The following is a 26,263-nucleotide window of genomic DNA, read 5'->3' on the forward strand; positions in this document are numbered from 1 at the left end:
TTATTGTTCGGTGGCTGTTCCCGAGGAAACGGGTGCAGTGTGCGGGTGTAAAAGTCTCACAGAGTTAGGTTTAGTGATATTTCCCATTCCTCCGGCTTGCACCACAATTTCCACTTTTGTTTAAGGGCACGCAATGGCCCCGAATTTCCTGGATGGTTAATGGCGTTAACAACGTCACACCTATGTTGTAAAGTAGAGTTCACACATTTTCCACAGCCCAATTTCCTAGGGGGGTTTGCCCCATGACTTCCAACAAAACCCTCCCAAGGTCATAACATAGCCCCGCTTCCACCCTTTCAAAACAGCCGCAAGAGCAACTTTTCCAGATTGGCGCATGATTGATCATGGCGCCAAGTTACAGCTGAGAATTCTGGGCGCAGGTGAGCCCCAAGGGTAACCGCTAACAGTGTTATTTATGGCTGTTAATCTCAAAGTGCTTCACATACAACAAATTACTTTGTAAAATATCATCCCTGTGTAATAATGTGTTTTTATAACGTGTTTGAGCTAACTGACCCTGACAGAACTACGCAAAATTTAAAGACTCGTCTCTGCAGTTTGGAATTGATTTTTACCAGGTTCTCTTCTTGCTCACACTTCTTATCAACACCTTCAGTTTTCCTGCCCAGAGTCCCATGAATGTTGGTAATCAAGATCTTCAGGACCTCCACCACAACCACCCATCTCAACACGTTTGAAAGGGCCTTCTGTGTTCGCCCCACTTAGCATCCCGCTATCCATAATTATTACAACACTATCCATCCTACAATACTAGTCACTACACTTCAAAAGTACTTCATTGGCTGCAAAGCACTCTGGAATGTACTAAAGTCATGAAAGGATCTAAACAGACACAGGTCTTTCTTTCTATTATGTAGTAGGAGAGGGCAGAGGCACAGGATGTGAGGCACCATCTGTTCTGAGCTTCCACCAAGGTTCCCAGTGCCTGACATTGGTCAGTCATACCTTATCCGACGCTCGTGAAGCATCACAACGCACTCCCTGGCATACACAATTAGTTCCCCAATTTATGTCTGGAGGCTCAGCGCCCCACCCAGCCATGACTCATGGTGTAACTTGCCGATTACATTATTCCAGTAAATTCCCAGCTAATGTGTTTCTGAGTTCCATCCTTCTGACTGCTGAAATTATGGCTTAAGTTTGTGCCAGGAGGATGGGTGCACACCAACTGGTGCGCCTTATAGCATCAACTTTCATTCCTGGAAACGCTCGGCCAATGTATTTTGAGTCTGCCTTCCTACTGCTGGATGGGCACTTCTAACACAGGGGGCTGTTCCTTCATGATACAGGGGACACAAAGGTAGAGAAGTCAGGAGGCAGAATAACCTAGTCTCCTTCATGTTCTGAAAATACAGTGTGGTTTCAGTGCAAGGGGGTCACACAGCAAGCCCCAATATCCAGTAATATTTTCATCAGTTCCTTGCTGCAAAACCCAATTATGGAACTGGATCATGCAGCCAACGGCAGGCACGAGGAGCAACAGCAGCAAGGAGCAGGTGGGCAAGTCATAATGAGTCAATTACTTTTTTCTCCAAAACTAAAATCCCAGCACTCAAAAATTGTCTCTCAAGAAGTGAAATGTTAAAACAAAAATGGGCAGCTTAAGGTGTGAAGATTTCCCTGGAGAAACCAACGTCAAGAGAGTTAAGTAATTGGATATAAATTAGACACAGGCAATGGTGTTCACTCGGGATTCAATCAGGCAAGTAAGGTAGGCAGCCTGGCATGATAACTTGTTTAGTGCTTATTGAAAGAGCACATGAATAAAATGTAAACACCAAGCCAATCACACTGTTGGTTTACTCTGAAGTTGACATTATCACAATATTTGAAATTTAGATGGTTTTACAGTGCAATAGAAAAAGGTAGCCATTTTAACCATTTTAGATTTGCTGACAATGTCACTCTCTTAAATGAAAATAGTCTCCTCAGTTAAAGGGACAGGCTGCTTATTGCAATTGATGAAAATCTATTCTATAAGAACTGCAACAGTTACTGAAGAGACAAAAGAACACTTGAGATCTTAAAATGTCAGAGGCAGCCATCTTAAGTCACACTGACATGATTCAATTTTGAAACAAACATGAAAAAGAAATGACGTACATCATACACTGTACTCCAAATAAAATCTATCCTCTGAGCAGAGAGGTCTGTCTCTGCCCCACCCAGTGCCAAGCCTGTACCCTTACACACCCTCCTTAGGTAGCATTGTCTCTATTCCCTGCCACAATCATTCAACTTATTCTGCATTCAAAATATTTGATGAGTTTATAGCATAGTTTACAACTCAAAGGCATAATATTCAAGATGAAAAGGGCCATCGTTCCCAATAAGATTGCTGCTTCAAGTAATTTTGACTTTTTCTTACTTCATATCTCTTGTAACATTGATATTATTGATAACCACTCAAGTCATTTTATTCCATAACTCTACTAATCTTTGGTAAGATGATCCCAATTTTTCTCCTTAATTTTCAATTTGCCATCTGGTGCATGGAAACTTTAACCTCAGTGAAAAATTTGTCCAGATCAAATTAGGCATCTCAATTATAATCCTGGTCGAATCAGGTCACATCAAAGTCTCTTCTTTTCTTTCCATAGTGTTACGACCGAGGCGGGAGTAATGCACTGTCAATTGAGTCCCATTACTCCACAGCTCACAGCATATTATTAAAGATTCCCACCTGCCGGAAATTAGCCAAATTAAACACTTTATTAACCCGCAGAATAAAACACACCAAACCAGGTATCTTTAAACAACAAATTAACTATTTATTAATAAATTAAATCCCAAACAATATTGAGATAAATCTACGCCTGAAAAGGCTTTATAACTTGCTATTCCTCCTAACCCTCATGCACACATACATACATTCAAAAACCAACAGTTAACCAGTTTTAAAAATGATGTCTTAAATTGGAGCTGTTTCTTAGGAATAAAATAACTGAGTGGTAAGTTCTGGTGTTATTTTCTCTGACTGGTGGGGTGTCCCAGAGTCGAATAGTCAGATGCCACTTGACGTCTCCAGGTGAGCTTTATGAACAGTCTGTAATGGATAGGCGTTCACAGCACTTGGCTGCAGCAGGCACAGAGTCATACAGCACTGAAACAGGCCCTTTGGCCCACCGAGTCTGTGCCGACCAACAACCACCCACTTATACTAATCCTATATTAATCCCATTATTCCCTACCACATCCCCACCTTCCCTCAATTCTCCTACCACATACCTACACTAGGGGCAATTTAGAGTGGCCAATTTGCCTATCAACCTGCAAGCCTTTGGCTGTGGGAGGAAACCCACGCAGTCACAGGGAGAACTTGCAAACTCCACACAGGCAGTATCCAGAACTGAACCTGGGTCGCTGGAGCTGTGAGGCTGCAGTGCTAACCACAGCGCCACTGTGCCGCCGACTGCGTTGCATCTCGCAGATCTTTCAACAAGGAGTAAAGCAACAGGTCTATTTGGATTTTGAATTAGCAGTCTAATCAGTAGAAACTTTCCTGCGTTTCCAGAACTCCCAGAATCACACAAGGTAGCAAAAAGTCACCCTTGAGGGACAGACATATGAGACTGGAAGTAAAAAGGAATTTGCTACCCCCAATAATGCAAAGACCCCTTTCCAGGCAAAACACAGCCTGTAGGCCAATGTAGATTTTCTGCTGAGAGAGACAAATTCTTCCTTCGGGGAGAGCATGCTTTGCTGGTCTCCAGATCAAACCAGTTCTAGCCAGACTTTATACACAGTCAAACTGATACAATACGGCATGCGACCTCGCTCTCTTGCTGTTGCCTAGAAAACAGGCTTGCAGCCCACACACTGTTCCCAGGGAATATAAAAACTTCTCAATCTTAAAGGCACAAAGACCCCCCCTTAGTTTTTAAACAGAGGTAAAAAAAAAACACTTCCATGACAATAGAGAATACACAAAACCTCCCAAGCCTCTCACAAGGTACATTCGTTTGGGCGGTGGGGGGGGTGGGGGCAGGTGGAGGATGGTATTCTTTTCTGAATTTTCCTTGCCGACAGGGTCCTCTTGTATCAGCCATTCACAATCAGGGGAATTTCTGCCTGCGATTCTCAATCCATTAAAATAACATGGAAAATCATAAGCAGGGTACCCAGGAATTTTGAATATGCATCGACTTGAAGAAAGGGAAGGGTGGAAGGTCTCTCTGGCTACAGCTCAAATGTGGAAAATGGGCCCTTGCCTGGAAATCACCATGGCTGCTCACCTCTGTCCTGTCTTAAGAGTAATGATGTCCTAAAAGTCTTGGGATCCACACCTCAAGTTACAGTCGTAACTTCTAACTATAGAGAGCTGCCGTCTACAGATACAAATGTTGGGCAAATCCGCTTTCACTGTTGCTAATAATTGGTTCTTCTCATGATCACAGGACAAATCTCCCATCAATCTTTTTCTCCAGGAAAAGCAAATTGAAGTATTTGACCTAGTCTCTTTTTTAAAGACACATAACCACCCTTATTATTGGAACCAAATGGCTCAATTTCAGGAAAGCAACTCAATTGAAGGAACCACAAGTTGGTTGCACCTAGATCTAGTGTACAACTGCTAAATTGGATCTAAATTGTAAAAAAAAACCTTCTCTAGTACTGAACGGTCGCCAGTTCAACAGAAGCAGGAGTTGGTTTAACTTTATTTTCACAACAGATTTAACACAATGGGCAGGATTTTGTACACCTGCGGCTGGGAGTGGCTGCAGACCCGGAACATGGTGTCCGTCCCTCACGGGACCCACGCCATCACGATTACACGACAGGCGACCACTTTACATATGGACAGCAGTTGCTGCCTCGCGCCCCCAATCACATGGCAGGGGCAGCCTTAGCGATGCTATTCAAGGCGTCATCCATTGAAGGAGCAGGTTCTGGTGCAATTTTTAAAAGGCTGCCAGCCCTGCAAACATTACATCATAATGCAGAGTTCACCCCTTTCCCCCCCCACCCCAACCCATCAGAGTGCAGAGATCATCCCTTTCCTCCCCATACCCATCAGACTGCAGAGTTCACCCCCTTCCCCAGCTCGGTACTGCCAGCTTTCCCTGGACTGGAAAGTGAAGGCGTGTGAGTGCCACTTGTTGCACTGAGGATCAGCAACTGAAGGCATGATTTGCTGCCATTTGCATTTTAATTCATGCAAAGATGTCATTTACATATGCAAACACGGGTCCCACTGCAGAGCGACAGAGGGGCCACCGCAGAGCTTCCCTGCCACCGGGAAGATCGGGCCCGGCAATCCCGGCATCAGGTCTGTGGCAGCCGCTGCAGCTCCGATTCTCCGTCACTCCCCTCCCCCTGCCCTGCCCCGCCACGGAACCAGACGTTGGGCTGAGAACAAAATCCAGCCCAATATTTCTGTAGGCTGAAGGGTGTGCTCAGTGGGCAGGACTGCTCTATGAAAATAACTTCAATTTATATAGTGCTTTTGACATTGTCAAAATTCCTAAAGCTTTTCACAGCAGCATGATCAGACAAAAATTGACATGAAACCAACGCAGCAGACATTTGGACAGGTGACCAAATGTTTGGTTAAAAAAGTGGATTTAAAGCAACAGCTTAAAAGGAGGAAAGAGAGATGGAGACAGTTGGAAAGGGAATTCCAAAGCTTAGGGCCTAGATAACTGAAGGTACGGCCACCAATGGTGCATTGAAGGAAATGGGGGATGTGCAAGAGACCAGAATTGGAGGATTGCTCAGTTGCTAGTTCAATGAACTGAGTTTGGTCCCAATCCATAAATGTTTTTCAGTTATTTTGGAAACACAGGACTGAAACTCTGAAAGGCCATTTTGAGCATTATCAGATCAATCCCCACTGGAACAGAACCAGCACGAGGAAGTGTGTCAATATAATGAGCGTTGTTAAACATTTCAGGAATGCTCTGTACATTATCAAACAATTACCAACAGAAATGACAAGGATGGTGATCAGGAACTTCATATCTCAATCCTACTTTCAAGAGAAACTATCCTATTGTTGAAGTAAATCACTATCTAACTTGGCACAAGCTACTGAGGTCAAGAATACAGTCCACAGACACAAGGACAGACAATGATTGGTAGTGTCACATTCTTTCATCAACAAAAGTTTCAACAGCTTAGAAAATGCTACTGATTCAGCCTTCTTAATGTTCAGTTCACTTTGCAAATGAGTTTTTTTGCCAATCATATGCCGTACTCAAATACCCATTTTTAAGCACTCTCAGATGTTCACCTTCAGGAAATAAAGCAAGCAAACCTCTCTCAGGAGCCATAAATTTCCACCAGATGAGGAAGAAGGAAGTGGGACTGAAAGAGGGTAAAGCTTTTCACATGACTGGAAGTCCTTACCATCCTGTAACAATTCCTAAAGGAATGGGCAGGGAATTATAAGAGAGATTAATGCGCTGCTATTTTTGTGCTTTTATCTCTTTTGTTGCCTTTTGTCATCATTGTTTTTAAAAATTATATATTTCTAGATCCCTCCTTCCACACTACTTACTAGTGTTTCACCCATATAATCACACTGCTTCTTTTTCTGAAACCAAGGCCCACACCTCTCAGGTGGACACCCGATTGAAAAGAAGAGCAGGGGAGTTCTCTGTTATCCTGGCCAACATTTATCCCTCAATTTACAGATTACCTGGTCATTATCACATTTCTGTTGCAGGACCTTGTACACAAAATTAGCTGCTGTGTTTCCTACATTAACAGAGGCGACATTTCAAAAGTACTTCATTGGCTGCCAAGCACTTTGGTACATCCTGAGCTCATAAAATTATGCTATATAAATCCAAGACCATTTCCCTTCTTTCCTTTACTTAGTCGTGTTTCATTCATGCCACATGCAGCCTGCTCGCAAAGGTCACCGAGGATGGCGTGGGAGGAAGCCAGGGCACCCACAGATAAACAATAAAATAATTGTAAAGTTGTGTTAGACATTACATTGTTCTCTGGACATCCTTGTTAAATTTAAATCCTCATGCACTGCGGAAAATCAGAGCTGGAGCATCAGTTTTGCGTTGGCATGCCACATAGGTAGGAAAATTCTGTCCTTTGGCTTCCTGAATCTCAGCCCGAGTAACTTTCCCACTGGCCGTTCATTATACAAGAACTACGTTACAGGATGGCTCCATGCTGACATTTGTGGCAGCTGGACTCCACTCAGTCCCAGGTACATATCTATCTTGGGCAAGTCTCTTGCAGGACTGAGTTTTATGTCCATGCTGTTTAACAGTATTGCTGGGATGTGCAGACTCTGGGGCACTTCTATTGTTGACTGAGACAAGCAGAGCATAGTGAGCAGTGTGTTTAAACCTTTGCTCACCGAGTACCTGGGATAGTACAAACATGCTCATTACAAATGTGCATTCTTGTGTATTTCAGTTAAACAGGGATGTGAAGCTGGTAGATTCAACTCCTTAAACCAGTAATATGCAAGTTAAGCCTGGTCTGATTCAAACTTTCACAGCTCCGCTCTGAAAGTCACATGCTAAGCCCGGCTCACACCCACAACGTCATGCTGGTTAAATAACGCACGTGTCATTTTTAGTATGCTCGTAACACGTTGCTGAAGGTCACAGGTTGCTGTTTATATGAAATCAGTCAGAAGCTGTGGCCAATACATGGAGGCTGCAAAGTGTTCAGAGGCTATCTTATAAAAGGCCAGTCGTAATTGAGTCAGATCAGTGAGTAAAGCACGTCACGATTTTGATGACAAAAGACAGAACTTGCATTTATATTGCACCTTTCATAACTTCAAGTTCAAACCACTTCACAGCAAATAAGTGTGTTTGAAGTGCAGTCAATGGTGTTTTGTAGGCAAATAAGCAGCTAATTTGTTGCTTAGGTTACCAGAACAGCAGTGAGATACATGACCACATAATCTGCCTTTGCAATAAACGCTGGCTAAAAGAGAACTCCCCTGCTCTCTCAGAACGCCACCGCATATTTTACATCCATCCAAGAGAATAGGTGGAGCCTCACTTTAATGTCTGACCTAAAGCACCATGAGTGTCATCCTTAAGTCTCCTTTAGTAACCCAGGTAGGCTCCTCATGCACCACCAGACGAATCTCTCCTCAAGCCCCAGTTAAGTAATCAACAGTGATGGTTTTCAACTTACCCGTCAATGTTTTATTCCCCCAAAAATATACTTTATTCATAAAATTTGTTAAAAAAAAACTTTCCTGTCAATGTTTTTGAGGGTTGCCAGGTAGTTTCCATAATCGCAGTGGCTGTGAGGGCTTCGATCCATCCCTGCTGTCCCACGTGCTCCCCACCCCCTCACTGTGAAATATCACAGTCTACGTTCCTCGGCCAGACCTGCTCCTAAAGTGTGAATCACAAATAATTTGCAATCCTCCCGTGTCTCACCTCAACATTGGGACACAGCACAGGTCAGCATACAATATTATCACTTCTAATGCCTGCATCTGAATCCCATTAAGACTGATGGGATGAAAGCCTTCTAGCCTCCTCTCCCTCTGTGGCTGAAAGGACCCTATGCCTGCGTGATGGGGTTACTTTTACCTTGGTGCCTGGTGAACACTGACCTGCACACTGCACAAACAGTCTGAAACCTGGCATGAATTGCACAAAGCTGGCAATCTCCCTCAAAGTGTCCGTAAAGACTGCTCTTGCAGGAACTCAAAATGTCACAGGTGCAGTAGGGAGCCCTGTTCTAAGGTCAAGTATGGAGGATCATTGTTACGTTAATATACAGGGAGCTTTACTCAACAAACAAGTGCTGTATATTCAACACTGGAGTGCTTGATGTTGACAGTGAATGGCCAAAATAGGGAGGTTTCCCTCCCTCACCTTGATCAGCATGAAAGTTCACCCAAGATTATATATTTTTTTAAAAGCTATGTAGCCTTTGATCTTTAGAACAGTCAACACTTGATGTTACAGTCTGGGTCTTGCAATATACTTAATATCAGATTTGGCTTAGCTTGTAGCACTCCCACTTTTCAGTCTGATTGTCATGGTTCAAGCCCTTATGGTAATATTAGATAGCCGAGAGTTCTTCGGGTTTCCTGGCCAACGATTCTTATTCAACCAGTTATCCAATTGCTGCTTGTGGGATCTTGCTGTGTGCCTACACCCCAAGATCTGGAATTCCCTCCAAAACTTCTCCGTCTCACTCTCCTCCTTTAAGACATTCCTTAAAACCTACCTCTCTGACCAACCTTTTGATCACCTGTCCTAATATCTGTGTGGTTCAGTATCAATTTTTGTGTGATAATGCTCCTATGAAGTGCCTTCGGACATTTACTACATTAAAAGGTACTATATAAATGCAAGTTGTTGTTTTTATTCATAGTTGGCCAGTGGGTGACAATATAAATAGTCCGTTGGATCAGAGGTTAAGTTTGGATGGAGATTATTTGTAGAGTGCATAACATTGACTCAGTCATTCATCAAATGCAATCCAAACAGAAAACACTCCACATATTTTACACAAAACCAATGTAATTTCTAAAAGTTGGCAGTAAGTTTAGTTACCGTGTGGACCAATAAATAGCAGGCAATTCTAATCTTTTGTGCTTACGAAGGAATTCTGTACAAGAAAAGAACAAAATGTGATTTTGTACATTGGAATTATTCCCTTCAATGATAAGTAAAGAATGAATTTACAATTATATAGCGCCTTTCATGATCTTAGGATTATCTCAAAGTGGTTCACAGCCAACGAATTACTTAGTGAAGGTCATCACTGTGTAATGTCAGTGCATTTGTTTATACAGTGTATGTGTTGGTGTCTGGACTACTGTGTGACCCCCTCTCCCTCTGCTTCACCACTGATGGCACTAACTTCACTCATCATGGTCCCCATCTCTGCATAAAGCAGCTTCTTTGGAATTCCTTATTGGAATCACTAGCGAGGGAATTCCAGAGAATGGTTAGTACGTAGAACTAGCTACCACATGGAATAGTTGTGGCCGATAGCACAGATGCATTTAAAGGTTAAACTAGGTAAGTACATGAAGGATAAAGGAATAGAAGGATATGATAGGGCCAGATGAAGTAGGGTAGGAGGAAGCTCGAGTGCAGCATAAACCAAATAGCCTGTTTGTGCTGTAATTTCTATATAATTCTTTGTAAACTCCCCTGCCTCTTCACCTCCATCTTCTCTGTCAAGACCCTTCTTAAATCTCACATCTTTCCCTCCTAAAATGTTCATTTCATTTAGCTTCAATTCTTTATTACATTTGGACTTATTTTATACTAAAGGTGGTATATAAATGCAAGTTGTTGTTTTGTTGCAACTCTTTCTGATAATGCCACCTCTCCCCCATCTTCAATTGCCTTCTAAAAACCCACCTTTGGCTGTGCATTGAGTTACCTCCTCTAACTAACCTTTCCTCAACTCCTGTTCACTGTCTGATCCACTGTGTAGTGCCTGGAGACATTTTGCCATATGAAGACACTATACAGGAGTACAGGTTGTTTTCAACATGATGTTTCTTAACAAGCACGACATGCAAAGCCCTGCCATCGTGGGTTCATGCTTTTCACTATTTATAAAGAAAAGTCTTCAACAAGTTAATTATCCCGGTTACGACCAGGTGAGAGGGGTCTAGGGGTTCCCTTTCAGCCTTTGCCTGGTTTCACTCTAATAGGGTTTAATTTTAAAAATACCATGTTTTAGCTCCCCCTCAGTGATTCCTTGTTCACTGCTTTCCAATTGTAAGGCAAAGAAATCAGATCAGACAGGTTTTCTTAGATTTAAACAAGAAAGATGGAAGTTTATTAATCTTGAACTCTAATTCTGTTAACGACTACGAATATGTGATGCGACCATGCTAGCATGCATATGCAATAAAGAATAAAGGGGAAAAGCTTGAGGCAATATCTGGTAGTTATTTACGGTCCTTTGAGTTCAATGTGGAATCTTTGGTTGACAGTAAGTCTTGCTGTTTGTTGGGGCCCAGTGCACGCTTTAACTTGTTTCAATGAGGAGACTTTTCTCTCTTGAGGTTTACGTGTCTTCAGTGGGTCCGGAGGTTTGTGAGAAAGCGAGAGTGTGTCAGCCAGGAGACAGGCTGTCTTGTTTCGGCTTCAGTTACAGTCTGCAGTCTGACCAAACTGTCCCATGTCTATTTCAAAAAAATTTGGACCAGCAGGTTAGTCATGTGACCAGCTGGTTTAACCACTTCTGCGTTTGTGGATTCCAAAGCTCTTGGGGGGGGGGGATGTAGTGCTGTCTCTTACCCCGACAAGATGTTGATCACCATTGCCCAGCCCAATCTCTGTTAACTGCATCAGTGAGCAATTCTTTTGTCTCTCCAAGCACTGCCTTAGTGTACAAATGTCCTCCAGTCAAGTGCCTAGTGATCTCTTTTTAAACAAGTCATGTTCATATGACAAAATTAATATGCCTCATTTTTGGCAGATGGGGGTCTTCATGACAATCCCCTTTATATCACAACTCCACTTCCAATGCTGTCACGGAATTGGCCTGTTCGCAGCTGGGGTGAATTTGGAGCACCAGTGCTGTGACAGACACTCACAATTATTGGCAAGTCACAAACAACAGTGTCTTCTCAACAACTGGAATAAAATGGGGACACAACAGTACCACCAAACCTTCATGTCTGGAATCACAGAATAAAACCACTTCACGGACAGGGTTTTGTGCCTCTGCAGAGATTCAAGGCCATTTATATGACAGCACTACATTCAAAAGTACAATATAAAACTTTTTTTTTTAAATAAACATTGGCACTCATTCAACTCAACTCCACAAGTCAACTCCCTGCACTTATGCCACAGTAACTAGCTCCCATAGCCTAGGCAAAGAATCGTAAATCCAGTTTTTCTTGGATCTACAAGTCTGCACTTGGGATAAGCTGGACTTGTTCATGTGAACTGAGGGAGCTGGTGCATGAATGTTGGTTGCCTGAAACCTGAATTAAATAAGTCATCTGCATTAAAGTGGATTAAGATGTCACACTTATTAAACTATTTGTCACAAGGTGATCAAACACAACAAACTAACACTATAGTGACAACCACAGTCAAAGAGCAGAGGAAGGCTGATGTGGGAAATGGGCAGAATGCAGCTGCATGCAGTTGAAAGTGTATTTGTGAGGATTTGTGGGCAAAGTGGAAGCTTTACATAGCATCTTCCTACACAGCTAAACCAGATGCTGACTGGGTAACTGAAATGGGAAAGAGCTCCATTGCCCAGTACTAACATCCTTCATTGAGATTAAAAAGAAATTGGAAATGAAGAACCACCAATTAGACCCCTGAGAGTTTGTAAGAATGAACATTGTGGCCATTTTGGGAGAGTTTTAGCCAGATATGGAAAGAGAAACCTCCTCAAAAATAGGCCCTGTATTTCGGCAATTCATGCATTTTTGTGGCTAAAGAACCGCCCACTCACATGCCTACACTTTTAAAACATGAACAAAATCAAAGAGCCTCTCGATGCGCAGAAGACACTATGCAGCTATCCATGCAACAGGTTTCAATACCAGGCAATCCCTGGTCTGTGCAGAGTTAGCTGATCACAGCTGGGGCTACACTTTGGGTGTTACAACTAGCCTCAGTACTCCTGGAATAGAGGGAGGTGGGGTTTGAGGCAAAAGAAAATTCAGTCATGAATCCCACTTCCCAGCGGCATTCAGTGACCCCTGCTCCAAAAACTCATGTGAACGTTGGGCAAAATCAGACTGGGCTATGGATGAATAGCTCCAGCACTCAGTGCCTAGGCCGACATGTAAAGAATAGTCACTTGGGCAAGAGTCAGCGCTCTTAGGACAGGGAGGGAAAAAAGTAGAAATTTTAAAAGAAAAACACGAAACAAAGATCACGAACTGTTCTCCCACCCAATAATTACTGCCATTCTGACAGCAATTAAACTCCAGGATTGCACGTGAAAAAGAAAGGGAAGGAAACACCATCACGCTAATCTATTAGATGGTACAGATTTGGCCACCATCCTCCCTCATAATAATGCCCGAGGAAGACAAAGACAACTGTGGCGAATTTCAGGGAAAACCGCTGGAAAATTCCTCCCCACCTTCCTAAGGTAATCAAGCAAGCTCCAGAAGACAATGATTACCCATGATGCCTCACTTTATGTAGTTAACCACACCACCCCCCCCACCCTCCCCCAACCCCCCCACACTCAACACTCATTTGGCTTTTGGAACAATGTATAGGACCATTTCTAGATATCATTTCCATCCAAAAAAGGGTCCACTTCTTTCTTTAGTTCAACACTTCAATAGACCTGTCTGCCAAAAAGTTATTGCTGTCTCAAAATTTATAAGTTACGGCACTTGGAGTACTTCTCTGGGTAGAATATTCCTCATATTCATAATTCTGTACATGTACTCACCTTTCTCATTCGAAGCTTGAATTAACATTCCTTTGCCCCAGAGCAGGTATTCAGATTGAAAATCATTTTGGGATTCAATTTATCCATTTCATTTTAGATTTTAAGTACATTTTTCTCTCATGTCCCTTGTACCCCTGATCAGTCTTTCCTCATAACTCAGGTGGCTAGTCCAATTCATGTTCTTCCAAGACCAAGATATCCCAGCAGTTGTACGCTTTGCACATCAGAACTCACATTAGTCCTCACAGATAATTCCTGATCAACAACTGTTTGGAAGTAAGGGATAATAAAAAAGGGGAACCTAACACCACTCAATAACAAAAACATACAATCAGGAGTTCAAATTTGTTTTAAACCCAAAAAAGATCTGCATCCGTAGCATTTAATTCCACACATTGATCACAAAAGTCAGGTAACAGAAGTGGTTGTGGGATGCTGCAGCTTTAAAACATGACTGGCAGAAAAACATTCAGGCAGGAAGCTTTCGTTCCATACACAATGTGCTTCGTTAAAGTGTGCTGTTAAAACTTTCATTAGTTCCATTGAAATGGCAGTGCTCAGAGGCAATTTCTTTTTTTTTAAATGGATGAAAAAGGAAGCTGCTTGACTCACTTATCATAGTGGTTCCACCTGCCAGGGCAGCCTTTGTTCCTTGAGTGAAATCGTCCGCAGTGGTGGTCCCCTTGTAGGGCATCTGAAAACGGGTATGCACATCAATTCCCCCAGGGATAACCATCTTGCCATGAGCTTCAATGATCTTCACACCTCCAGGGACAATCAGATTGTCGCCAATTTGCCTGATGAGAGAATCAAAGCAAGATTAGAGTTATTTTATTTTTATTTATAAGTGCTCATTTTCAGGTGCAGAGAACACAATTTATTTTGTTTTTTTTACAGAATGAAAGCACGATAGTGCGCGAGTCACTGGCTTAAGGAAAGAAAACAGAAAGTAGTGGTAAATGGTTGTTTTTCAGACTGGAGGATAGTCGACAATGGTGTTCTCCAAGGGTCAGTGCTAGGACCAGTGCTTTTTTTTGATATACATAACTGACTTGGAGATTGGAATACAGAGTAGAATTTCAAAATTTGACGATGATACCAAACTTGGAGGAGTTGCAAAGAGAGGATGATACGAATCACCTGGAACAGGTGAGGTGAGAGTGACTGCCCTTGACATCAAGGCAGCATCTGACCGAGTGTGGCATCAAGCAGTCCGAGCAAAACTGGAGTCAACGGGAATCAGGGGAAAAACTCTCTGCTGGTTGGAGTCATACCTAGCGCAAAGGAAGATGATTGTGGATGTTGGAGGTCAACCATTTCAGTCCCAGGACATCACTGCAGGAGTTCCTAGGCCCAACCATCTTCAACTGCTTCACCAATGACCTTCCCTCCATCATAAGGTCAGAAGCAGGGATGTTCGCTGACTGCACAATGTTCAGCACCATTCGTGACTCCTCAGATACTGAAGTAACCCTCCTCCAGATGCAGTAAGACCTGGACAACATCCAGGCTTGGGCTGATAAGTGGCAAGTAACATTCATGCCACACAAGTGCCAGGCAATGGCCATCTCCAACCAGAGAGAATCTTGATGTTAAATGGCATTACCATTGCTGAATCCCCCACTATCAACATCCTGGGGGTCAACATTGACCAGAAACTGAACTGGACCAGCCACATAAATGCTGTGGCTACAAGAGCAGGTCAGAGACTGGGAATTCTGCGGCGAGTAACTCACCTTCTGTCTCCCCAATGTTTGTCCATCATCTACAAGACACAAAGCAGGACTGTGATGGAATAATCTCCACCTGTCCAAATGGGTGCAGCTCCAACAACACTCAAGAAGTTCAACACCATCCAGGACAAAGAAGCCCACTTGATTGGCACCCTATCCACCACCTTCAACATTCACTCCCTTCACTACCGACGCACAGTGGTAGCAGTGTGTACTAACTACAAGGTGCACTGCAGCAACTCACCAAGGCTCCTTTGACAGCACCTCACAAACACGCAACCCCGACCACCTAGAAAGACAAGTGCAGCAGGTGCATGGGAACACCACCACCTGCAAGTTCCCCTCCAAGTCACAAACCATCCTGACTTGGAACTATATCGCCGTTCCTTCACTGTCGCTGGATGAACATCCAAGAACTCCCTTCCTAACAGCACTGTTGGTGTACCTACACTCCAAGGACTGCAGTGGTTCAAGGTCAGCTCATCACCACCTTCTCAAGGGCAATCAGAGATGGGCAATAAATGCTGGCCTAACCAGCAAAGCCCACATTCCATGAACGAACAAAATAAGGACACAGATAGGCTATCAGAACGTGCAGACAAGTGCCAGATGTGAGGTGATGCATTTTGGCAGAAGGGATAGGGTGAGCCAACATAGACTTAATGGCACAACTCTAGAGAGTGTGCAGGGACAGAGGGACATGGGGGTGCATGTGCATCGACCTTTGAAGATGCAGGTCATATTGAGAGTGTGGTTAGCAAAGCATATAGGATCTTGGGCTTCATAAATAGAGGCATTGAGTACAAAAGCATGGAAGTTATGCTGAACCTTCATAAAGCTCTGGTTAGACAACAACTAGAGTATTGTATCCAGTTCTGGTCACCACACTTTCGGAAGGATGTCTGTGTAATTGAGGAGGTGCAGAGGAAATTTACCAGAATGGGTCCTAGGATGGGGGATTTTAGTTACAAGGTTGGAAAAGCTGTGGTTGTTCTCCTTGGAACAAAGGAGATTGAGGAGATTTAATAGAGGTATGAAAGATTATGACAGGCTTAGGTAAGGTAGACAAGGAAAAACTGTTCCCATTAACTGATGGTGCAAGGATTAGGGGACACAGATTGAAAGTTTTTGGCAGGAGATGCAGGGGAAATGTGATGACCTAGAACTCACTGCCCACAAAGGTGATGGAAGCAGAAACAATCAATGTCTTCAAAAGGAAACTGGATGGGTACTTTAAGGAAATAAACTTTCAGGGGTACATGGATTGAACAGGGGAGTGGGACTCACTGGATTGCTCCAGAGTGCTGACATGGACTCGATTGTCCCAATGGCCTCCTTCTGTGCCATAAATGACTTTATGACACTATAGAAAGTCAGCAGGCTGATGGAGCAGTCATTGAAATAGCTATGAGGTTAATGTTCCTCATTAGCTGTGGGTCTCTCATTACAAGCATCCATCTTGAATCTCCCAAGCTGCTTCTGCTGAGAAAGAAATAGTCACAACCCCAGTTCCTCCTCTGTCCTTCTCACCCGTCTCTTTCCAAATGCACTTTAAATTGGAACCTACCCTACAGGAGTTCAGCCCTTTTTTTCCCTGACAATTTCCACCCATCCTGATAGCATTAACTCGGTTGGAGGTCTGGTTCCACAGTCACTCTCCAGTACCTTGTCTGTATGGCCAATTATGCATGTGCACCAAGGCATCACAGTCAAGTCCAATCCTGTTATCACAGGATGCTCATAGATCAAACTTAGGTATGTCAGGGTAGTGATCAGGAACAGGAACCCTGGCCAACTGTAGCCTCCCGAACTCAGAAGTACTGAGGTCAATCTCAGCACTTCTTCCTCCACCCTGGCTGAAATCACTTAACACAGCATATCACAGCTGGACTCTTCATGCCTCCTTATTCAATAAACTCCTTTATATGGAACTAAAAGAAATCTTTTTGTTCACCATAAGCATCAACTCTCAGTGGGCGTCCTTCTCCACATGGTCAACCCTTGGTAATCAGCCCAATTGGGCAGTCTTCATGGATCTATCTAAGCAGTGTCAGCAGGCTATTTGGACAGTTGGGGTTGGGTTGTGGGGGAGCCGGCTCCTGTTCTCACTCAACACTCTCACATGCAGGCTTCCAACAAGGATTCGTTAGCCAATAGCAGCTGACTTTTCTCCCTTATCTACGCCAAGACGCAATATCCAATTGTAACTATTTGATCATGATCAACTACCTGAGCTGGACTGCACATCAAGCCTCGTACTTTCCTGGTTTACGCGGCTCAGTTTCAGACAGAATATGTACTTATAACTTGACCATCATGGAAACTGTGACCCATTTTATCAAAAAAATTAATATTTTCAACAAAGCATCACAGCCTTAATAGGTAAAGAATTCCAAAGATTCACAACCTCTGAGTGAAGGAATTTCTCCTCATTTTAGTTTGAAATGGTCATTCCCTTATCTTGAGGCATGATCCCTAGTTCTAGGCTCTCCAGCCAGGGGGAGGAACAGCCTCTCAACATCTACCCTGATAAGCCCTCGCAAAATCTTAAACGTTCCAATGAGATCACCTCTCATTCTTCTAAACTCCAGAGAATAGAGACGAATTCTACTCAATCTGTCCTCATATGGCAGCCCTCTCATCCCAGGAATCACTCTGGTGAATCTTCGTTGCACCCACTCTGAGGCAAATATATCCTTCCCAAGGTATGGAGACGAAAAATGTCCACAGTACTCCAAGTGTGGTGTCACCAAAGCCATGTATAAGTGCAACAAGACTCCAACCCCCAAGTGCTCTATTCATTAGACATCACTGGAACAGTGATCAGGAGAAGGAATCCTGGCTGGTTTCCCTCTTCACCTCACCCCAACCCCTCTCCATCCCTGCTCTACGGACAACAAAGTCAATCGTAGCCTCTCAGTGCTGAATGAGCCTAGGACCAAAGAACTCTCCTAACTTAGACAATTGTGGCTTACTAATGCATTCTCACCAGCTGCATGATGATTCCGTCTATGACAAGAAAATATCAAACTTACCACAGTAGCTGAGCTCAGCAATTGGAAATTATTCATTGTGAATTGTGGTCTGACTGGCAAATGAGATGATAAGAACAAATTAGTGTTGGAAAATAAATCACTGGAGGAACTTTTTTGTGCATTACTTGTAAGTTACGTGAGACTACTTCAGTTGAGAAACATATTTCTCCTAAGCCACAAAGTTCCGCAAGGCCCTAGATTTGATCCCTGGTTGACTAGGGCTGAAGTTGGGGTGCTACAACTGGCCTCAGTGTCTCTTGACAGGGTGAGGGAAAAAAACCAGCAAGGGCCATACGGCTGATCAGTAACTGGCATGAATGGATATTAGATGAGGGAAGAAGTGGGTTTGACCATGACTTTCCCACTACCCTCTCACCTGTCCAAAGTGTGACTAGCCTGTCACTGACTTGGATCATAGATGAAGGGTGGTTAATCTAGTTGGAGTACCAAAGAGCTGATGGAAGAACACACCACTATCAGCCACTGGACGAGAGGAGGAGAGGTAAGGGGCAGAGTGGGAAATTACAGGGGAGGAATGCAACTAAGCATGAAATGCGAGATTCCATGCCTGCCCGAAGACTTTGACAAGAAGTCTGTGCCAAATTCAGCCTCAGGCCTCTCTTGAATCAGCCATCCGATGCAGCTTGCCAGTCTATGGTTTAGCAGTTTTGGTCAGCTCTGATGGCGAGCCAGCCTGTAAATATATCCTGTCCATAGTGGGGAGGTGAGCCTGAACCTGACAGCGGCCCGCAAAATTCTGGTGGAACCAAGAGCCCAAACTATAAACAATTTCACATTTTTGTGTCGGTGGCATCCAACTATTCACGACCACCAGTCAGGCCGGTGAAGGTCCAGAGCACTGGAAGGAGCATACACCATGCAAACTCCGCTCATCTGATGACCAACCTTGCCACAGGGTCCGACAATGGCATCAGGAACACAATTTGCATATGCAAGGCACCCAACGCTTGTTCCAGGCAGGCGCCTTGCACACCTAAAAGCCACAAGCTTCCAATTTGACATTTGCAGGAGTGATCACATCTCAAAATTCGTCTTCCCAATGGTTTCCAATTTATTCCCAAGTCAGTAAGAAAGATTCATTAATCACAATTACTTGTGTTCTCCACCTCTCACGTACTGCATGCCACAAGGGCAATGACCAACAGTGCACCCATAGTACCATCCCTGTTAAGGTTGTACTCAGTCAATTAGAGCATACGGAAACTCTGCACAAGGGAATAGTTAAAAGACTCAGACTAAACAATGAACAATGTTTGCCAACTGATATTATGTGAGTAGTCTGTGGGACATGTAAACACTGCAACCCAGAGCACGAAAAGGCAGAAACTGCATTTATCATTCAATGCAATGGGGTTGGCTACCTGGTGTGGAGGAGGTTGCAGTCCTGGAACAGCCAGCCCTGGGTACAAGATGATATGCAGCATCATGTTTCCTGCAGCAGGCACCATTTCTTTTGAACTACAAGCTTTACATATTGAAGCGTTTTCAGGAAAATGAGAGATACAGTACAGAGCACTGTGCATACAAAAGAGTGGTTACAGTATATAGAGGGGGAAACACCTACTGTCTATGTCCTCCTTGTTAAGCCATCTTACATGGCAACTCTATCTTAACTATCTCACCAATGCTAGTCAGCACACCTGGGAATTCCAGAAATGTCTCCCGGGTGTCTGGTCTATCAGAATTTCTAAATCCCATCAGCAGCTTTGCAACTGTGGATAGGAGGAAGTCCATCAATCCTCCTTGAACTACCACAGTCCTCAGGCCCACAATGAGTGGTAGGTAGTAATTCCAGATTTTGACCCAGTAATGGTGAAGAAACAGCAAACTAAGTCTAAGTCAAGATGGCGCGTGATTTTGGAGAGAATCTTGGAGATGATGATGTTCCCGTGATGTTGTCATCATGGCGTTGCAGCCACTGGTATTACCATTAAAGAATTCAATTGCAAATTCAATATTTCAATTTGTGATATCACTGAAGCTAAACTTTATGATGCCGGAGGAATTTCTACACAGAATGTTTGCTCCCAATCAAAAATACAAAACAGAGCAACAACTCTGATGGCGAGATGTCATTAGATTTAAGGTTAAGGACAAGCTTTCAGTACACGAAACGCTAATATTTTAGTGCACAAAATCATAGGTGTACTACTGATTGGGAGAATTCCAAGCAACACTTGGAATCAGGACAGACAGCAGCACTACTGAAATAGGCTCATATGGTCTGCGTTAGTACAGAAAAGTGTATCACCCACTCTCTGGCTCCCAGAACACTTCCATCTTAACTAGGAAACTTACAGCGAAAGCCAACTGGACCAGATCTGCTGCTTCTGCCTCATCCCTCCCTCCTGATTTGATCCCGACTGCTTTTGTAGAACACCAGGAACATTCCCACGCCCCACACCGATCACGGGCAACAAGGGGCCCGGTAGTCCATCAGCAGCAAATCAAAGGGCCATTTAGGGAAAAACTTCTTCTCAATGTTTTCTCTTCAATGTCAACCCATGTACTGGGTTCACGAATGTACTGTAAGAATGCTGCATGCAAAGCATTATGCTTCTGGCCCATGCAATAATGAAAGTTAAAGGATGGGATGAGTACTGCATGGGTGTCTCTGACAAGTACAGCATTATCCCAAATCAACCCTTACCAAATCTCCATAACACCACCCTTCTTTTTGAACTCCTGGTGGTAAGTTGTTATAACCAAGTTACAACTGAGCTCAAGACTCTGTTTGTTCCCTTGCTATCAACTCCAACCCTCTCCCTGGCAACTGTCTGAGACTAAACTAGACTGTTCGTAATCTTGGTGTCATATTTTACCGAGATGAGCTACTGACCACATATTCGTGCCATCCCCAACGCCGCCTATTCCACCTCCGTACTACTTCGCCCTGTCTCAGCTCATCTGCTGCTGAAACCCTAATTCATGCCTTTGTTACCACTGTACTTGACTATTCCAACACACTCCTGGCTGATCTCCCACATTCTACCTTCTGTAATCTTGAGGTCATCCGAAACTCTGCTCCCCATTGCCTAACTCGCACCAAGTCCCGTTCACACCACTCCTGTGCTCACTGACCCACATTGGCTTCTGGTCAAGCAATATCTTGATTTTAAAATTTTCATCCTGGTTTTCAAATCCCTCCACGGCCTTGCCCCCCTCCCCCCACCCCACCGATCTCTGTTATCGCTTCTAGTCCTACAACCCTCCGAGGTAACTGCATTCATCTAATTATGGCCTCTTGGGCATCCTCGAATTTCATCGCTCCATCATTGGTGGCCGTGCCTTCAGTTGCCTCAGCGCTAAGCTCTGGAATTCCCTCCCTACACCTTTCCACCTCGCTTTCCTCCTTTAAGACATTTCTTAAAACCTACCTCCTTGACCAAACTTTTGATCATCACAGCTAATATCTCCTTACCTGGCTCGGTATCATATTTTGTTTTACAATGCTCCTGTAAAGTGCCATGGGACATTTTATGGCAGTGAAGTTGCTATATAAATATAAGTTACTATTGAGTTGTTTGCTGGGCCACTCCAAAGGGCAATTAAGAGTCAATCACTTTGACATGGGACTACAGTGCAGACTGGGTAAGGACAACAGGTTTTCTTCCCTGAAGTGAACCAACTGGAATTTTACAACAACCTAATACCAGCTCTTTAAACTGAATTCAAATTCTCAAACTGCAATGGTAGGATCTAAACTCATGTCCTTTGGATTACTAGTCCATGTCTCTGGATTACTAGTCCAGGTACATAACCACTACACCACTGTACCCTACTATAATTTTGCTGGAGATTATACCTAGGCACAAACTGTAGGCTTTGCATGCACATTTTAAATTAGTTATTGGGGAAAAGAAAATTGTACGTACTTGATGAGCCCATCTTCCATGTAGAGGTCAGCATAAAAAGACTGGTCATCGTTAACAATCCGGCCTCCTTTGATCAGCAATCGGTCACTCTATAGATAAAAGCTCAAAGTTATTTCCTGCTCATTAATCAAAATATAAATCAATTGATGGTAAATTGTACAAATGAATACAGATCTGCAGTACAAATCTAGTCCACGAGCTTGGATTGTTATGGCAGTTGAACTTGCCTTGATGCAAAGGAAACTTAACAGTGCAGACCATTTAGTGTTGCCAATGCTTCAGGGTTGTCCTCGGGTCTCCCTAAGAGTAATCCCTAGAGCACGGCTGCAAGCAGCCCAGGACAAAAATCATAGCAGCCTTAAACAAAACTGTGTTTTTTAATAAAAATTTTTAACACTTTCTTTTATTAGCTATAAAAGAATTGGAGTTGGGGAAATACTGTTTTCCTAATGGTGACTATTAATCCAATAGAGTAAAAACAGTTTCCAATTGGTGTGGGAAGGAAGTGCAGCTTCAGGAAGGACAAATGATGGGAACATATGGAGCTCATGTGATGAAATCTCCAGGAATAAACCCAACCAGAATTACCATATAGATACTTGACTTCCAGGTTATATGAAATAGGACTGAGGGAACTGAGTGAGGCGACAGGTTAAGATGATCACCATTCATCTGTGGGATGTGGCTTCGAAACCATCCCAGAAAGTTTCTCCTCTCTTCAGACTGTTTAACGATTTTGGGAACTTCCAAATCTAACTTCTGCTAGATGTGGGCCCATAACTTAAGGAGAGCTGCAAATGCAGAGGGGCAACCAGAAAGGCCCAAGGAACAGCGGATATGGAAAATATACAAAAATAATTTTCACTCTGGTGCACTAATGGGTGCTCACCTGAGTTTGGACAATGTAGAGGAGGGCTATATTCCACAACTTCACAAAAAACAGCCTGGCCAAAAAAATATCTAACATTGACTCATTTATGAGACAGTTATCCTGCAAAGAAAATCACATACAAGCCAATGCACTTCAAAGTTGCATGAAATACTTCATTTACAACCTCTAACTGCTCCTGCTGTTACTAGTCCTATCACTATCCATGGTTACATGCCCCAATAAGCACATTCCAGATACAATCCAAGTTCAGAAAAGCAAGCTCCAACACACTGCTGGGTATTTTCGGACTAGTTAAGGTGATTGCAGTCAAAGCATTTCATATGCTTCCCCAACCCCCGACATTTTACTGAAAGCTTGCATTGCTTTGCAATGATTATTGTAGATGATGTGTGAATCTATGTTGGATGAGTACAGGTCACTGGGAATGCCCCTCTATCCCAATGGCTAACTTGTCTGCAGATGCTCACTGCTAACGTTCACACAAAGAATGAATGAACATTCGAGTTAGGTACTGGAGGGTTACCAGCACTTGTGGAACTGAATTCCACTATTAGTCATTAGAAGATGAAAGGGAAGTCATAAAGCAGGAAACCTATACAGAACAGTAAATGCAACTCGATAAGCCCTTGCGATGTTTCTCAATGTTAAGATGCTATATAAATGCTGTTATTGTTGAAACTAGTAAGAAGCTATACTTAGGGTACAGTATGGAGCAATTAAGCTGTTTAATGCTGCATCATTTTCACTGCTGTTGCTCCTGCCTGCAGAGAATTCAGAGTCCGAGCATGACATGGAGGTCCTAGAGTCTCTTCCCTTTCCAAAAAGATGAAGTTCATCATTGAACAAAAGACAAAATTCTTCCGGTTGTGTTGCTTCATGAAGATGAAGAACAGAATGGTACTTTACCTTCAATGCACAGTGAACAGTCATGGAAACAGACTAACATGAGATCAAAAGGGAGGGGGTGGGGGTCAAAGGGGAGATCTTATTTGTTTCAGTGAGTGCAGAGTTTTAAGACTCTCCTCTGCTTTTGGTTGTAAATTAAACAGAAAGAGTCTTAGCAAAATCCCAGCAGCTAGCTATACTCAGGGTCAATCCTCGACAGAAAATTAAGCATTATGTAAATAGGGACAACTATACTTTTCACTGGCAGACACAGTATATTTAATCAGAGCTACAGCATCTCTTTTGTGTGCATATACACAAAACAAAGCAATGGGTGCAGGACTGCTGTACTTTTTCAATGGGAGCAAATTAGATCCATGATTTACATGCAAGGGAAATGCAGTTTATGGGTTGAGGAGAGGACAGGAATTATCAATAGTTCTTTACTGTCCCTGTGGGATAGAATGTTTATAATAAAAGGTTTAAATTCCAGCCCTAGTTATAAGTAGGTTATAAAGGTCTGGTCTGAAGTATACATAAAACCAGTCACTTCAGGCTTGATTGATGCACCAACTTCAAGGAGTCTCTTGCTCTAATGAGTGCAGTAAGAGAGCGGGATTTTCCCATAAAATACAGCACAGGCCCCACTGGAAAATACAAGGCTAACAAACCGATGACAGCTCTAAGCAAACATATACATTAGTGGTCTCTGTATGCGGCTCAGCAAAATATGAGACTCATCAATGCAACATGTGGCGTGATCCATTTCCATGAATGTGTTTCTTTTGAAAAGAAATGACTCAATAGCCTGTGGCTTTGAATGGAAGGGGCGGAACATAAAATAGCTGTCTGAAGGTGAGGGGCATAAGTTAGAAACGGGGTAGGCCATTTGGCCCTTCAAGCCTGGTCTGCCATTAAATTAGATCATGGTTCCCTCAGAGTTGAGCAAATTTCTCTAGTACTTGTCCTCTTGGAGACAAGAAGCACAGATGCGTGTTAAAAACAATTCAATGGCTCCCCTTCACTCCAGAAGGTAACGGACGCTGTGAGGCTATGGTTCCATGGCAAATGTCATCCTTCAGTTACCTCAATCAAGTAGCAGTTTTTCATGTCAGCTTAGATGGCAAGTGTTATTGAGCTGTTTGATCATGGAAAGCAATGGAGACTGAACTCAATTCTCACCTAATAAACATCCGCAGGCACATGATCCAGGAAGAGTGACTGGATAGCTACCAGGAACCCTGGATTACTTTTCTCCTCAAGAAGCCACCACTCCTGACAGTGGGGACTCAGCCCATGTTTTCCCCAGCACCTGACTCAAGTGATTATCCTGCAAGTGCTAGTCAAATGTAGCAACCACATCATCCTGGCAGATACTAGCTAGTTCAGCACAAAGTAAGGATTGAAACTGTGACCTCCCTGAGATTACCCATATATTTAGGCTAAGTGAGGTAGATATTGGAGCTGAATGGTCTATCCCTGCTCCTCGAACCTTTCAGCATTCAAGTAGATCATGGCTGATCTATATCTTAACTCCATCCACCTGCCTTGGTTCTAAAACCCTTACCTAAAAAAAAATTATCAATCTCAATTTTGAAATTTTCAATTAACCCTGAGCCTCAACAGCATTTTTGGCAGAGAAAGTTCCAAATTTCCACTACCGTTTGTGAAAAGAAGTCCTTCCTGACATCACCTCTAAATGGCCTAGCTCTTGTGTTAAGGTTATGCCCCTTGTTCTGGGCTCCTGCGCCAGAGGAAATAGCTTATCCCTACCTTATCAACTAATTTAATCACCTTAAACATCTTAATCAGCTCACTCCTTATTATTCTACGCTCAAGGGAATACTAGCCTAGACGATGCAACCTGCTCCCATCATTTAAACTTTTTAACCCTATTAAGCACCAGCACCATCTTCCAGTCATCAAACATAAAGGCAGTGGCATATTCGAAAGGGATGTAGTGAGATCAAGCCAGGTTAAGTGACACCATCCTCAGTCAGTGGAAAGAACACTGTTCATCATTGTCTCCAAGAAACTAATGGACCCCTGGCATGACCTCTGACAAAAATGGGTAAGCAAAGTCTACAACATTGGCATCTGGACTCTGCAAGCAGATGCCAAGATTTTAAAGATTCTGGGCACTCGTGCACAGAAAGATGCATGTCGTTCAGTTCCATTGAAGCATGGAGACAATTCTAATGAGGATATATAATGGCTGGGGGGGGGGGGGGGGGGGTGCAAATCCTGCTTGAGCTCAGAATCTAGTTAATAGAATGAGACTAGGCGGGAAACTGTGAACATTTGTTGCAGTTTTTACATCAAATCTGCTAAACCAAGGTTTTGTTTTCGGCATATTAAAAGCAACCCAATTTTAAAAATGGGTAGATAATATTGGAATGCATGTCGGGAGTCATTCACTCAGTGACATAATGTCTAAAAACTGCCAGCACT

At 43.2% G+C, this 26,263-nt stretch overlaps 1 protein-coding gene across 3 annotated transcripts in view; it reads right to left on the reverse strand.

Moving 5' to 3' along the window:
- Positions 1–26,263, reverse strand: part of LOC137375792 (dihydropyrimidinase-related protein 3-like) — a 215,846-nt gene that overhangs the window by 90,669 nt on the left and 98,914 nt on the right. For all 3 annotated transcript variants that reach the window (XM_068043255.1, XM_068043254.1, XM_068043256.1), the window contains exons 2-3: positions 22,036–22,124; positions 13,984–14,168 (exon numbers count right to left, since the gene is read on the reverse strand). In XM_068043255.1, the coding sequence (XP_067899356.1) occupies positions 13,984–14,168; positions 22,036–22,124 (274 nt within the window). The remainder of the gene's footprint in view (positions 1–13,983; positions 14,169–22,035; positions 22,125–26,263) is intronic.

This window comes from Heterodontus francisci, chromosome 12 (genome assembly GCF_036365525.1).
Source record: "Heterodontus francisci isolate sHetFra1 chromosome 12, sHetFra1.hap1, whole genome shotgun sequence".
NCBI classification, from domain to species: Eukaryota; Metazoa; Chordata; class Chondrichthyes; order Heterodontiformes; family Heterodontidae; genus Heterodontus; species Heterodontus francisci.